This window comes from Heptranchias perlo, chromosome 17 (genome assembly GCF_035084215.1).
Source record: "Heptranchias perlo isolate sHepPer1 chromosome 17, sHepPer1.hap1, whole genome shotgun sequence".
Lineage (NCBI taxonomy): Eukaryota > Metazoa > Chordata > Chondrichthyes > Hexanchiformes > Hexanchidae > Heptranchias > Heptranchias perlo.
The window spans coordinates 16,848,671-16,864,822 of record NC_090341.1 but is presented as its reverse complement, the minus strand read 5'-3'; the positions used below and the strand labels follow the sequence as shown (position 1 = coordinate 16,864,822).

The 16,152-nt window shown below is 38.6% G+C and overlaps 1 protein-coding gene across 4 annotated transcripts in view; it reads right to left on the bottom strand.

Moving 5' to 3' along the window:
- iars1 (isoleucyl-tRNA synthetase 1) overlaps positions 1 to 16,152 on the bottom strand; it is a 180,739-nt gene that overhangs the window by 66,948 nt on the left and 97,639 nt on the right. For all 4 annotated transcript variants that reach the window (XM_067998627.1, XM_067998629.1, XM_067998630.1 and 1 more), the window contains exons 19-25: positions 15,428 to 15,572; positions 15,082 to 15,202; positions 12,281 to 12,372; positions 11,819 to 11,896; positions 10,181 to 10,302; positions 6,923 to 7,025; positions 6,092 to 6,175 (exon numbers count right to left, since the gene is read on the bottom strand). In XM_067998627.1, coding sequence (XP_067854728.1) covers positions 6,092 to 6,175; positions 6,923 to 7,025; positions 10,181 to 10,302; positions 11,819 to 11,896; positions 12,281 to 12,372; positions 15,082 to 15,202; positions 15,428 to 15,572 — 745 coding nt within the window. The remainder of the gene's footprint in view (positions 1 to 6,091; positions 6,176 to 6,922; positions 7,026 to 10,180; positions 10,303 to 11,818; positions 11,897 to 12,280; positions 12,373 to 15,081; positions 15,203 to 15,427; positions 15,573 to 16,152) is intronic.

The window sequence follows — 16,152 nt, the reverse complement described above, 5'->3', positions numbered from 1 at the left end:
TGAGGATTAATATCACTAGAGAAAAAGTACTGGTCAACTAATGGGACTAAAAGCCGACAAATCCCCAGAACCTGATAGCCTACATCTGAGGGTTCTAAAAGAGGTGGCTGCTGGGATAGTGGATGCATTGGTTATGATCTTCCAAAATTCCCTAGATTCTAGAACGGTCCCAGCGGATTTGAAGGTAGCAAATGTTACCCCGCTATTCAAGGAGGGAGGGAGACATGAAACAAGGAACTTCAGGCCAGTTAGCCTGACATTGGTCATAGGGAAAAAGCTGAAATCCATTATTAAGGAAGTGTTAAAAGGGCACTTAGAAAATCATAACATGATTAGGCAGAGTCAACATGGTTTTGTGAAAGGGAAATAGTGTTTGACAAATGTATTAGTTTTTTGAGGATGTAACTAGCTGGGGTAGTCAAAGGAGAACCAGTGGATGTAGTATATTTGGATTTTCAAAAGGCATTCGATAAGGTGCCACATAAAAGGTTGTTTCACAAGATAAGGGCTCATGGGGTTGGGGATAATATATTAGCATGGATAGAGGATTGGTGAAAGGATAGAAAAAGAGTAGGGATAAACGGGCCATTTTCAGGTTGGCAGGCTGTAACTAGTGGGGTGCTGCAAGGATCGGTGCTTGGGCCTCAGCTATTTACACTCTATATTAATGACCTAGATGAAGGGACCAAGTTTGCTGATGATACAAAGGTAGGTGGGAAAATAAGCTGTGAGGAGGGCACAAAGAGTCTGCAAAGGGATATAGACAGGTTACGTGAGTGGGCAAGAAGGTGGCAGATGGAGTATAATGTGGTGAAATGTGAAGTTATTCACTTTGGTGGGAAGAATAGAAAAACAGAATATTTTTAAACCGGTGAGAAACTATTAAATGTTGGTGTTCAGAGAGACTTGGGTGTCCTCATACAAGGAACACAAAAACAGTATGCAGGTACAGCAAGCAATCAGGAAGGCAAATAGCATGTCGGCCTTTATTGCAAAGGGGTTGGAGTGCAAGAGTAAAGAAGTCTTACCACAGTTGTACAGGGCATTGGTGAGACCTCATCTGGAATACTGCATACAGTTTTGGTCTCCTTATCTAAGGAAGGATATACTTGCTTGGAGGCGGTGCAACAAAGGTTCACTAGATTAATTCCTGGGATGAGAGGATTGTCCTATGAAGAAAGGTTGAGTATAATGGGCCTATACTCTCTGGAGTTTGGAAGAACGAGAGGTGACCTCATTGAAACATAAAAGATTATGAGGGGGCTTGACAGGGTAGATACTGAGAGATTGTTTCCCCTGGCTGGAGAGTCTAGAACTAGGGGTCAGCCATTTAAAATTGCGATGAGGAGGAATTTCTTCACTCAGAGGGTTGTGAATCTTTGGAATTCTCTACCCCAGAGGGCTGTGGATGCTGAGTCATTGAATATATTCAAAGCTGAGATGGATAGATTTTTGGACTCTAGGGGAAACAAGGGAAATGGGGATCGGGCGGGAAAGTGGAGCTGACGTCGAATATCAGCCATGATCTGATTGAATGGTAGAGCAGGCTCGAGGGGCCATATGGCCTACTCCTGCTCCCATTTCTTACGTTGTTATGTCACTGAGCAGCTGCAGAACATTCTGGAGGGGGGGAATGAACAGCCAGTGGTCGTGGTCCATGTCGGTACCAACAACATAGGTAGAAAGAGGGATGAGGTCCTGCATGCAGATTTTAAGGCATTAGGAAAGAGATTAATAAGCAGGACCTCAAAGGTAGTAATCTCCGGATTACTCCTGGTGCCACGTGCTAGTGAGTATAGAAATAGGAGGACAGAGCAGATGAATGTGTGGCCGGAGAGATGGAGGAGGAGGGAGGGCTTTAGATTCCTGGGGCATTGGGACCAGTTCTGGGGGAGGTGGGACCTGTACAGGCCGAATGGATTGCATCTCAACAGAGCTGGGACCAATGTCCTTGTGAAGAGGTTCGCTAGTGCCGTGGGGGGGTTTAAGTTAATTTGGCAGGGGGATGGGCACTAGGATGTAGCATTGGAAAGGATTGACAAGGTGCACAAAGGATCGGGAGAAAAAGATAGCACTAGAATAAGAAATAGTACGGTATTAGGTGGGATCAGACGAAGAGAGAGTACAAGAAATTCTATGATTGGTTTACAGTGCACATGTGTAAACACACAAAGCATGTTAAATAAGGTTGGAGAGCTGCAGGCGCAATTAGCCACATGGGAATATGATCTTGTGGTGATAACGGAGACCTGGCTCAAGAAAGGGCAGGATTGAGTACTAAATATTCCTGGATGCAAAGTGTTCAGGAAAGATAGGGAAGGAAAGAAAGGGTGGGGGGGGGGGTGGTGGCAGTATTGATTAAGGAGAATAATGCAATGCTGGAGAGAAAGGATGTCCTGGACGGGTCAAAGACAGAATCTATTTGGTTACAGTTGAGGAACAATACAGGTGTCATTATACAACTGGATGTATTTTGTAGGCCACCAACTAGTGGGAAGGATATAGAGGAGCAAATTTGCAGGGAAATTACAGAGAGATGGAAAAGCCATAGCGTAGTGATAAAGGGGGACTTCAACTCTCCCATTCGAGACTGGGATAGTAATAATAAGGGGCAATGAGGGGAAGGAATTTTTGAAGTGTGTTCAGGAGAACTTTCTTGATCAGTACGTTTCCGGCCCAACGAGAAAGGAGGCGTTGCTGGACTTGGTTCTGGGGAATGAGGCGGGCCAAGTGGAGCTAGTGTCAGTGGGGTACATTTAGGGAACAGCGATCACAGTATCATAAGGTTTAGAATAGCTATGGGAAAGGACATGGACCACTCCAAAGTGAAAATACTCAATTGGAGGAGGGCCAATTTCAGTGGGATGAGAACAGATCTGGCCCGGGTAAATTGGAATCAAAGATTGGCAGGCAAAACTGTAATTGAACAATAGGCGGCCTTTAAGGAGGATACGGTTCGGGTACAGTCTAGCTACATTCCCACAAGAGAGAAAAGTAGGGCAAATAAAACCAGAGCTCCCTGGATGACAAAAGAGGTAGTGAGTAAGATGAACCTGAAAAAAGGGGCTTATGACAGAGGTCAGGTTGATAACACAAGTGAGAACCAGGCTGAATATAGAAAGTTCAGAGGGGAAGCGAAAAAGGAAATAAGAGGGGCAAAGAGATAGTATGGGAATAGACTGGCGGCTAACATAAAAGGGAATCCAAAAGTCTTCGATAGGCATGTAAACAGTAAACAGGTAGTAAGAGGAGGGGTGGGGCCAATTAGGGACCAAAAAGGAGATCTACTCATGGAGGCAGAGGGCATGGCCGAGGTACTAAATGAGTACTTTGCATCTGTCTTTACCAAGGAAAAAGATGCTGCCTGAGTCTCAGAACAGTAAGATATAGTTGAGATACTGGATGGGCTAAAAATTACTAAAGAGGGGGTACGAGAAAGGCTAGATGTACTTAAAGTAGATAAGTCACTAAGTCCATATGTGATGCATCCTAGGTTGCTGAGGGAAATAAGAGTGGAAATTGCAGAGGTAGTGGCCATAATCTTCCAATCATCCTTAGGTACGGGGGTGGTGCCAGATTTCTGGAGAATTGCAAATGTTACACCCTTGTTCAAAAAAGGGTGTAAGAATAAACCCAGCAACTACAGGCCAGTCAGTTTAACCTCGGTGGTGGGGAAGTTTTGTGAAACAATAAACTGGGACAGAATTAGCAGTCACTTAGACAAGTGTGGATTGATAGGGAAAGCCAGCATGGATTCATTAATGGCAAGTTGTGTTTAACTAACTTGATAGAGTTTTTTTGATGAGGTAACAGAAGGTCAATGAGGGCAATGCAGTTGATGTGGTGTGGATGGACTTTTAAAAGGCATTTGATAAAGTGCCGCACAATAGGCTTGTCATCAAGATTGAAGCCCATGGAATAAAAGGGGCAGTAGCAGCATGGATACAGAATTTGCTAAGTAACAAGAAACAGAGTAGTTGCGAACGGTTGTTTTTCGGACTGGAGGGAGGTGGACAGTGGTGTTCCCCAGGGGTCGGTACTCGGACCACTGCTTTTCTTGATGGGTGTACAGGGCACAACTTCCAAATCTGCAGATGACACAAAACTTGGAAGTGCAGTGAACAGTGAGGAGGATGGTGATAGACGAGGGATCATTGAAGGTAGCAGGGCAGGTTAGGTTGAGAAAGTGGTTAAAAAAGCATACGGGATCCTGGGCTTTATAAATAGAGGCATAGAACACAAAAGCAAGGAAGTCATGATGAACCTTTATAAAACACTGGTTCGGCACTTTAGGAAAGATGTGAAGGCCTTGGAGAAGGTGCAGAAGAGATTTAGTAGACTGATTCCAGGGATGAGGGACTTTAGTTACATGAATAGAATGGAGAAGCTGGGGTTATTCTCCTTGGAACAGAGGAGATTTGATAGAGGTATTCAAAATTAAGAAGGGTCTAGAAAGAGTAGATAGAAAGAAACTATTCCCATTGGCAGAAGGGTCAAGAGCCAGAGGACATAGATTTAAAGTGATTGGCAAAAGAACCACAAGGAACATGAGGAAAATCTTTTTTCACACAGCGAGTGATTAGGATCTGGAATGTACTGTCAGAGAGGGTGGTGGAGGCAGATTCAATCATGGCTTTCAAAAGGGAATGGAATAAGTACTTTAAAAGGAAAAAATTTGCAGGGCTACGGGGAAAGGGTGGGGGAATGGGTCTGGCTGGATTGCTCTTGCATAGAGCCGGCCCGGACTCCATAAGCCGAACTGCCTCCTTCCGTGCTGTAACCTTTCTACGATTCTATCTCATTGTTGTTTTTGGGACCTTGCTTTGTGTAAATTGCATAAAATTAAAACTAAAATCAATTAATTGGTCCTATTTGACCCTGAGATGAGCTTCCGACCACATATCCATTCCATCACCAAGACCCACCTCCGTAACATCACTCATCTCTGCCCCTGCCTCAGCTCATCTGCTGCAGAAACCCTCATCCATGCCTTTGTTACCTCCAGACTTGACTATTCCAATGTTCTCCTTGCCGGCTTCCCATGTTCCACCCTCCATAAACTTGAGCTCATCCAAAGCTCTGCTGCCCGTATCCTAACTCATACCAAGTCTTGTTCACCCATCAGCCCCGTGCTCGCTGACCTACACTGGCTCCCAGACCGGGAATGCCTCGATTTTAAAATTCTCATCCTTGTTTTCAAATCCCTCCATGGCCTCGCGCCCCTCCCTATCTCTGTAACTTTCTCCAGCCATACAACCCTCCGAGATCTCTGTGCTCCCTCCAATTCTTGCCTCTTGCGCATCACCGATTTTAATCGCTCCACCACTGGCGGCCATGCCTTCAGCTGCCTAGGGCCCTAAGCTCTGGAAGTCCTCCCTAAACCTCTCTGTCTCTCCTCCTTTAAGACGCTCTTTAGAACCTACATCTTTGACCAAGCTTTTGGTCACCTGTCCTAATATCGCCTTATGTGGCTCGGTGTCAAATTTTGTTTGATAATCACTCCTGTGAAGCGCCTTGGGACGTTTTTCTACTTTAAAGGCGCTATATAAATGCAAGTTGTTGTTGTTGTTAATGGGTCTTGTGAAAACATGAAAGGTGCTATGTGAATGTTCTTTCTTATTGAAATGGTCAGTTTTAATGTACAAATTACAGTCACTCTGGTAGAAAAGTTAAACCAAATACAAGAGAATACAGAAACAACAAAAGTGCTTTTATAAAGTGAAAGGTGCCTCACGTTCAACTACGGAGTATTCTAATTGTGAATTTCAATGGTATGATAGCAGATGACAAATTAATATATTAATGAAATGACATCAGTTTCTATGGTCAGTTGAATCTCAAGAAAAGCGATCAAGCATTTATCTTTTCAAGCACTAAAACAGTCAACCATTCACTACACAAAAAGACAAGCTATAATAACTCAAGTAAAAAGGGAAGAAAGGTACAACTGCACTTAAAAGTATTAGTTTTTCAATTTTGTTAACAAATTTTTTCTTGACATTACAAGTCATCTCAACAATTTCACATAAAGGCATATATTAAAAAAGCAACATTTGTGATCGTTTTAAAAAATGCAAATTAAGTAACTTGCCTCCAGAATATATTTCTCCAAGGATCTAATATCTTTCAGTGCTTCTGAATCCTGGTGAATGACCACAACTTCTTTTAAAGGGTACTAAAAAAAGTTAAATTGAAAAAACCTTTAACTCTTAGTTGCGACTTTTGCCAGGTCACATTTATATATTAAAAAGTATAGTCAGTAAAGAAAACAAAAAAACTTAAATAAAGACAAAGAAACAAATGTAAAAACAGGCCATAAAGCCAGAACTCTGAACTAGAAACAAAGAAGGGAAGTTCGCACAGGACTCAAAATTTTCAGCATTTCATTCAGCACAGTGCAGCACACTTTTTATTAGCAGACTAGCACATCATCAATGTTCTAGATATTGTGCAACATCAAGATTTCTTGAATGTTCAGGTTACCCTTATGCACATGATTAATGCTATGATATGTATAATTTAATGCCCTTGAACAGCTGGACCACAAATTGGTAAATGAAAGATGAGCAAAATTATCTTCACATATGGACCCAAATTGATTCAAAGTCTTAATAGCAAGCATATGATTTACAATGGCTACAAAAAGATTTCGCTCCATTAATAAAGGCTAAAGTATTCTTTCTTACAAATGTTACAAACTTAATATCTTTTCACAAATGTCTTTTGAATTTTTGTAAAAATTCCAACTAATTCCAAGAAATGAATGGTATAAAATGCTATTGCAGCAGTTCATTATGTCATTACCCTGTTTCTCAAGAATACTGGGCACAGAGAGATGACAGATTAATTTGTATCAAGACCCAGTGCCAAAAAGAGGAGCATTATTGCCAAATATAGACGGCACATGACTGAAATGACAAACCTTAACTGGGAGGGTCTTCCTGTCTCGTATCACTCTTCCAAGCTCAATAATTGACTGCATTTGAGCAACTGCAGCCTCGATTCGCTGGTTAATGACAGACTCCCTGAAGGAAAAATCAAAAAGCATTCACAAAGAAAGTAATGAGCAACATACTCTCCCTGCCAAAAAATAAATAAATACCAAGGCAAAATTCAGGACTTCGCGATAGAGAGGATGGAAGTTCTAGACAAGTTGAAAGGGCTGAAAACAAATCAATCAGGGTTAGACGGTATTTATCCCAAAGTGTTAAGACTAAGGAGGAGTTCTGGCAGGCATTGATCACCATTATGAGGGAGTTAATGGGCACTAGAGATTTACCAGTAGATTGGAAACAGGATAATATGGTGGCCATATTCAAAAAGGGTGACACAAACAGACACAGGCAACTACAGACCTATATAAAAATATTTTGGTATTAAATAATTTCACACTTTATTTAAAAGTGAAAAAAAAGTTCCGTTGTTTAATCCCCAGCTTTATTGCCTTATATCAGATTGCTTCCCTTTGTCTCAGCCTTTCTCATTGTACATAACTCTGCAACTTGGTTCTCTTGCTGGAGTAAAAAAGGAGGTAGGCATATAAATTAATACTTTGAAGATACACTACCTACTTACAAACTACCTGGAACAGGTAATAGAGCATCTTATTTCCTGAGAAATCAATATGAAAGCTCATTTTTACAGAATATATTCACTGCATCAATGACAAAAGTGAAGAAAGGCTTTGCTGATACCAGTAGAACATGTCCAGTAAAGACATCCACCAATTGGTCAAGAAGCAAACCATCTACACTAACATGCATGCCAAATAGCGATGCAGTTTCAATCTAAACTGCATTCACTTTTTTCTCCTCACGCTACACCACTGAATGAATACTTTTGATGGGACTATTTGATATTGACATTCTAAAACTAAAACTTCAGCATTTAAAAAGAGCAATTTGTTCACTTTCCACACTCCCCCCGAAGCACAGGCAGGGCAAGAAAGGGGCTTTTTAATTTTTTAAAAAATTCCCCGATATAGCTGCTTGCAAATAATAATGGAAGTGAACAAAATCCAGGGATCTGTGTCAATTGACAATACCACACTAACCACCAATTTTGAATTCAAAGCATCAAGCTCCACTCTGTTCAGGTTTTGAGGGAAATCCTAGCATTCTTTAACTTGAATACTCCCAATTTAACCACCTAAAAAAATCAGGCTCATTATGTGACCTTAGTTAAAAGGTTTATTTTGATATATAAAAAAAGCTTAGTTTACTTCCAAACTCAATCCTCTGTCCAGTGGTCTGAACTTTGTTCAACTATGTTACACATAACTCTTGCTCAGAACAATGGCAGATGTTACCCTATGCACTTTAGTTTTGCCTTATTTTTTCTTAGTCTGACAAATTTTCAGTTAAAAGAAACAGCCACAGATTAAGTTTTTTATTTACTTAACATTAATAGCACTTTGGAAACCATATCTGAATCATATATTCTTCCTGGGAGGACGCTGTCTTTAAAAATTGTTCATAAATGAACTTGGCCAGAAAGCAGAAAAGTGGCAAAATATTAGTGCCCATATAATGAAAGCAATGCACTTACCTGAAGTTTACTTTTCTGAACAAGATTAAATTCCCCTTTAAACTGTAGAAATATTTAGAAACATGCAGCTTGTGCAATTTGGAATGGGTGTATGTAATGAAAGGTCACAATTTTGTGATATGATACTCTTTCTGGACATATATGTCAGGCATTTTGAATCAGAAACTGGATAGTAGTTACCTAACAATCAGAGATTGATCACTATCCCAAAGGAAGATGTCAACTGGTTGTTTCCAATGCCACTTAAATTTAACATTCATGAGATCCTCCAGCATAATAGTCATTTTGAATCACTGCCACCTTCAATATGATTAGTGGAATGGACTGTAAATGTTCAGGGGATCCAATATTTATTTATATATATAAAATTCAATGATATTTCAGTTGGGTTTTAAGTTATTACAGACATATCTGCTGCTCTATTATTCATAAACTGAAGTATAAAGTATGCTTACAAACATATCCTACCCTAGTTTAATCCAGGACAGCCTATTGATATTTAAGTGCTATCTATTTGCACATCAAACCACTGCCTACAAAGTGTAGTGAGTTCACCATAACACCAATTATTTTCTTCCTGTTCCTCTGATTTTGTTTACACTTCTTATTTCATATACCAAACGTTAACAATTGTAGAACCACAAATCAGTTTACTCAGTTGGTAGAGTCCTTCTCATGTTTGATGCAGGTTAACCTGTTCATTTTGTTTTTTTGGTGGCTAAATAAGTGCCTTTTAAAGTTGGCATTCAGCCATGAAACCAGTTATTTTTAAACTTACACATACTTCTAAAGTGAACAGTGGAAGCCTGGGGGGGGGGGGGGCGGGGGAGAAAAAAAAAAAAATTTTTTTTGTGTGTGTACAATGTGTAGAAGACAGAAAAAAAAGTATAATTAAATGTTAATATAAACTGGACATAGTGAAAATGGGAAAGAAAAAGCAAAGGTAAAAGGTACAACAGCACACGCTGTTTGGAGAGATTAAACTTTGGAGAGATTTAATTAATATTGCATGAGGACTTAATTTTAGTTATTTCTGCTTTCACAGTAATGAAATTATTGATATTTAAGTAGTTTTATTAAGTAGTTGCTGTTTAGCAACAGTATGTAAGCTGAAAACTTGCAAAACAGGTCAGCCCAACAAGTTTTCTCTAGAAAACAATCTAAGTTAATACCATTGCCTTTTTTTAAGCAGCTATGCAACCAGTCAGTAAGTATAATTGTTTGAAATAGGCAAAAAGGGTTTGAAGCTGTACAATTTATCCTTTTATTTACACGTGCCAGTGAAGCCATCATGTTTTTAAATGCATTTTGTTTTTAAATGCCAGATTTAAATTGGAAAATTAAATGAAATGGACCAGATCATTAATTTTTTTTGAGGCTGATGCTTGTATGCAGTCCAGTGATGACTCGTGAAGATCATCCATCAAAATGCTTGCTCAAAGACAAATGTAAAATAAATTTAAGACAGTTTTATTAGTTGTTCAGTAAAATTACAACCAAGTGCAATCTGGCATAATTCAGGTTCATGTTACATTATGTAGCACCTTGTTTCAAAATTCTGCTGAATTGTACAAAAATTACAATTTTAATAAAATTAATACGTTGTGGAAAATCAACATGGAAAGTATCATACCGTACTTGAGGGAGCATGAGGTAGTGAATGCTACGTGCATCCTTGTCTTGAACAGAGGATGGGTCGATCAAGTGCCTTAAGTTCTGGTACATCAGTTCAGTGATGAATGGTGTGAAGGGTGCCTGTGACATCACAATTTCAACTTTTAAAAGTTACTGATAATACAATCAAAGCATTCATTGGAAAAATCATTCCTAACTTGAGGATTTTCTGCAATTTATCACAGCAAAACTGTGAACACAAAATTCTTTGCCATTGTGTACACTGCCTGAATGGTTATCTCCCCACAGCCCATACATTTGTCAGATCTGCAATATTAATCCATGAGAATATTTTTATATCAGCAAATACTACAAAAGGCTGATTACCAACAATGCAGATTCTTAAAGTCTTCTCTCTACACTATCAATTGGCCAAAATTAAAAGACACTGCAGCAATTCAAACAGTTTTTGTGCATACCTGATCAATACTTAACTCTTCTGACAGTAAATAACAATCATTCCCAGTTCAACTTTCATTTTCCAAAAAGTTGCAAAACATAAAAAATAAATTAGAGGATCGTATGTGAGCAGAAGGCATAACTGAAAAAAATAAGATTCCTAGCAAGTAACTACCCTACTTACTTCAAGTAATCTCTACACACAACTGTGGAACTTAATTGTAAAGGTGAAAGACCAAGAATATAAGCTCAACCAAAAAAAGACAGACAGAAATCAAATGAAGGTAAGTGCATGAACATTATTCCATGTGGCTCTAAAACCAAAATGGGCTTCTAATGGTGATGAATGATCAGGTTTGTCCAGCTAATTCATTGTAAAACAGAAAGCTGTACTCTCAAATACTCTGTCCATGTGCAAACAATTTTCCAAAGAGTTTGGAAGTTCTATAACAGGTTGATCCTCTATATCTATACGCAAAAACTTAAACTAAAAAGAGACATCACAAAAGTCAATGCCACTTATTTCAACAGAATATCTGGAACAAAAACAAAGAACCTATTTAGTAGTGTAGTGGTACAAGCATGACTTGCAGTCAATATTCATTAAACACTTAGGTTACTGGTTGCCAACTTCCTTCAGATCACATCTGAAAAATCCCATAACAACTTTCATTGCATCTGGAAGTTATGACAAGTTTGTTAGTTTAATATTTTTCTCCGGTGAAGCGGATCTGTTGCAACCAGAGCAAAGAAATTCTCAAATTCTAACTGTTAGGAATCTATGGTCTTACATAACTCTACCCCTCTCCACATATGCATGCTTATTCAGTTAACTAAAATAAATCCAATTGTGAAAAAAAAGCTAGAAATCTTAAACCTAACAAAAAAAGAAAACATCATTCAGGAGCTTATGTAGGAAATATACGGAGTAGAAGAGCAGTAGCATTTTAGTCGCTTAACTATTATGGTTTTGCCGTTCAGAAATGATTATTTAAAAATGATTTAAACTGATCCACAGTTTCCCAATTCAGAAATTGTGTGGAAAGGGCTGAAAATAAAACTTTGAATAATTATAATAGCATCTCATCTGAGGGGAAAGAAAAGGATAAAAAGGCAACATGAGCATTCTTTTGAGTGCTGTTATGCAAATTTCAGATCTAATCATCATAAATGTAAGAACATTGTTAAGTTTTCATACCATCAGCCGGCACATGAAGAACAAAACACCGAACAAAGTCTCCAAAGCCCTTTGACAATCTTCAGTGCCATTTTCACCCTATCAAAAAGAAAAAGCAAATCAAAAAGAAAAAGCAACCAGAATTACTAGGAAATTTCCCCCGATGAAATGAGAAAGCAATGATGGTTAGACACTGGTAGCCTTTTAAAAGTTAGGTTATCTAAATTGTATTTTCATGTAAAAGGTAAAGCCCCATGCCCAATCCAATTTACACCACTAACATAGTCTAAATCTGTCTATACCTGACCACACTGCTGCTGAAACTCTCATTCATGCCCAAGTCTTGCTCATCTATAGAATGGAAGCTAAAAATAATTCAATATTAGTTTAAAAAAACGGTAACGGAGAAAATAATGGGACTTAAGATAGATAAGTCTCCAGGACCTGGTGGTTTCTACCCAAGGAAATTAAAAGTTTACCTACCTTTAACCTTCTGCGGTTCATTCTCACATACCAGTTGGTTAGCATGTCCACAAATTTGACTAATCTTGGTACCACAGTGTAAAGCCTGTATGCTTTGAACAAAAAGTTATATATTTTTTTAAAAAACTATCTATATAAACATGAACTCAAGTCTCAAAGTGTCACATTTTAGTGTGTACATCACACTTGCACCTGATTGAAATTTGGAAATATATTTGACCCAATGAACAGATAGGAAAGCTTCCAAAGAACCAGCGCATTTTAAACATTTTTTTTTTAAAAAGTTTCCTGAATAGTACCTATTAGCTTCTAATTGACAAGTTACATTTTACACAGCATAATGCCCCAAACTAGTTTGTGGTTCAGGATTAGACAAGCAGATGTAAGGGGGTCTTGGACAAATGGTTAAAGTTGTTTAAGAAGTTGGTTTTAAGAAGGATTATGGAGGTGAGAAGGGGTGTAGCAAGATAAAGGGATTCAGGTGGGAGTTCCAGAAGATGAGGGCACTTTCGCTTATAGCTCTGCCACTGCTGGTAGAGCGGGGGAAGAGCACAAATGTTGACTAGTGTTGGAAAAGCAGGTGGTGAAGCTGAGGACATTGGACTGGAAGAGGTTGCAGAGATAGAGAGGGGTGAGACCATGAAGGGAACTGAAGAGGAGAACGAGGATTTTGAAGTTGACGTGTTGGGAGTTGTGATGACTAAGTGGGATAGGATTTAGGCGGTAGATGTCTGGATGATTTGTTTATGTGGGGTAGAGCTCAGGAGGCCAATAAGTCAAGTCTGATGGTAACAAAAGCACAATGAGAGTTTCAGCAGCACAGGTGGGGAGACGCGCACAGTTTCCGAGATGGAAATAGGTAGTCTTGGTGATGGGCTGAACAGGAGGATTGAAGCTAGGTTCACTAACGAGCTAGACACCAAGGGCACACAGCGCTGGGTTGGAATTAAGCGAAGGGGATGGATGTGTCTATTTACAGCATTGCCCCAAATGGAGCAATCAGATTTCTGCTTTGGTTTAGTAAGACTTTGTGGCTTAAAAGGGGCTGGCCAGATTAAACACAGCTCCAAGAGCAGTAGAGAGATTTCCTCAAGACTATTGTTTTAGCTCTATTCAGACACAGCCATCGAGAAGTCAATACTGCCCTTCATTGTGCATCACAAAGTATAACAATTTACAATGAGCAATACTAAGGAAAATTCACAGGATTTAGCAAGGAGTAGAGAGACATGAATTTAGTTGAGGATTTTTTTTAAAAAAAACTTATAAAGTAGATCATGCTGATACGATTAGATGAAGTAGGGAAGGAGAAGGCGTGTGCGAAGCACAAAAACCGGCATGGACCTGTTGGGCTGAATGACTTGTTGCTGCACTGTACATTCTATGTAATTCTATGTAAGATCAGGCCCTGCAACTGGACCTGGATGGATGGACTGAATTAACTTTTTTTTTTAAACACCTTCATTCTGATGTCAAAATTGAGTAGACATTGTAAAAAAAAATTATGAGCCCTTGGATGACAATTAATGATGTTTTCCTCTTCAAGTTAGGTCTGAAAATGTTGCTCTAGGATACAAACCTATGTAGATGTGCAACACTAATTTCTTTTCCTCCCTAAAATTTAGAGTATTACGTTATTTATTCCTGGCTCCTCTTAAAACCGCTAATGCCACCCAAGTCGTAGTCAAAAGTGCACAACACTGTTTGGCAGTGGACTTCACTGACCTCATCTATGCCAGTTGATAAACAGCCAACCTGAAAAATACCTCCTGTATGCTGCACATTGTGGAGTGATATACATTCTTAACAGGAATTTTGCTTTGTCTTTCTGCTGCATATTGCAACAGAATTTTCCAAATTGTTTATAATAAATATATATATAAATTTCTAAAATGTTGACTGCACAGTTAATTTGTTGTTGATTTATTTTAAAAAGAAGAAAAAGCACATCCTTTCATTTCTTATCATCATTTAATGACTTGCACAAATATCGTTATAACAACTATGGGCACTGTGCGCTCTGCATTAGGCCTTTAAGTACGTTTATGACAGGAAAAAAAATGAACTAGAAAATTGGGAAGACAATGTTGAACCAGTGATTTACAACAGATTGCATCAATTGTCTCTGTAGTGCGACACACACGTTTATACAAAAAGGTAATTTAAAAATACTTTTTTTTAAGTACCTAACAAGGTCAAGTGACTTTAGCAGTTCAGCACTTCATTCCCAATTAAGAAATTATGGATACCTATCATTGAAACTATCCCACACCAAATCCTACTCATCCTTGCTGACCGACATTGACTCCCGGTCCTCCAATGCCTCCAATTTAAAATTTTCATCCTTGTGTTTAAATCACTTCATAGCCTCGACCATCCCTACCTGTGTAACCTCCTCCAGCCTCACAACCCACCCCCAGAACTTTCTGTTCCTCCACCTCTTGCCTCATCAGCTTCTCTCCCCAATTTGCTCCACAATTGGCAGCTGTGCCTTCAGACACCAAGGCTCCATGCTCGAATTCCCTCCCCAAACTCTTCCACCTTCCTCTCCTCAAAACTCATCTCTTTGTTCATGCTTTTGGTCACTCCTCCTAATATCTTTTTTTTGGCTCAGCATCCATTTTTCTCTGAGAAGCACTTTGGGAAGTTTTGCTATGTGGAAGGAGCTATATAAATGCAAGTTGTTGTTTTTGTGATAATGCAAGGATGTAAAAAATACCCAGGAACAGAATATGAAGGAAGACTGAAAGATAATTAGCACAAAAATTTTTTTTAAACTAAGTCTTCACATTTATACATACCTTCCATTTCTGCCTTGAAAAACTGGATTAGGGATTGTGTAAATGAAAGTACCCATTTATCCATGATGTTGTCACTGTCCTCAACCATGCTTTCATTGAAAAGGAATTGTATACCTTCTTCCTGGAATGAGAAATTTTGATTTAAAAATAATTGAACTGTCAGTACACTTTATATTGCACTATAACTTTTTTAGATTTATAAATACAAAATTATGACATTAGGCCTATATTCTAATCTGCACACTTCTATATACTTCAGTGAAGCATATTGAAACAAACCAACAATCCTGCAAATGTAGATTGTTATGTATATAACTTATAGAATTTCACAAACGTACTCCCACACCTTATGCAGTCGCTGAACATTCTGAACAAGGAATCTGTATGCATTGTACCAAGGCAGGAAAACATCCTTGAGAACGTCTCTCACTCCTTCCTCTTTAAACCGTAAATTTTCTGCTCTCACAACAGGAGAATTAATAAGGTACAACCTAAAAAAAGAACATTTACACAGTTTATGTGGAGTGGCATATATAGTCAAACTCTGAATTAAAATAACTACGTTTAATTTGCTGCAAAGTACTGTAAATATTCAAAATTTTTCAAATTTAGATGCAACTATAAATGCAGGATATTTCACTTCTGAAATCAAATTCAATTAGTCACCTGCAACAGCGCTACATACAAATTAAAATAGATACATACATGTGAGAAACTCACTGCAGATTAACTATGCTTAAAAGGCGTGCTTAAACTACAAAGTAGTCTGGAAATAATTATATTGACTTTTAAACAATTAACAATTGTAGTTAAATAATGTTAGTTTAACTCTCATTTCAGTAAAACAAGTCCTCGATTTCTTCAACAATCCAAATTGTTGGCTGCTCAATGGAATTCACCATTTTACAAAAACCAGCTCTCATCACTGAAGTACAGATTACTTTTAAGCATATAATGCCATGTTATATTAGGATTTCAATCACAAATTTTCAGCTTGATCATATTTAACAGACTTTCCCTTCTGGGTTACTTCAAACTTTAACATGGTATGACAGAATACATTCATGTAAA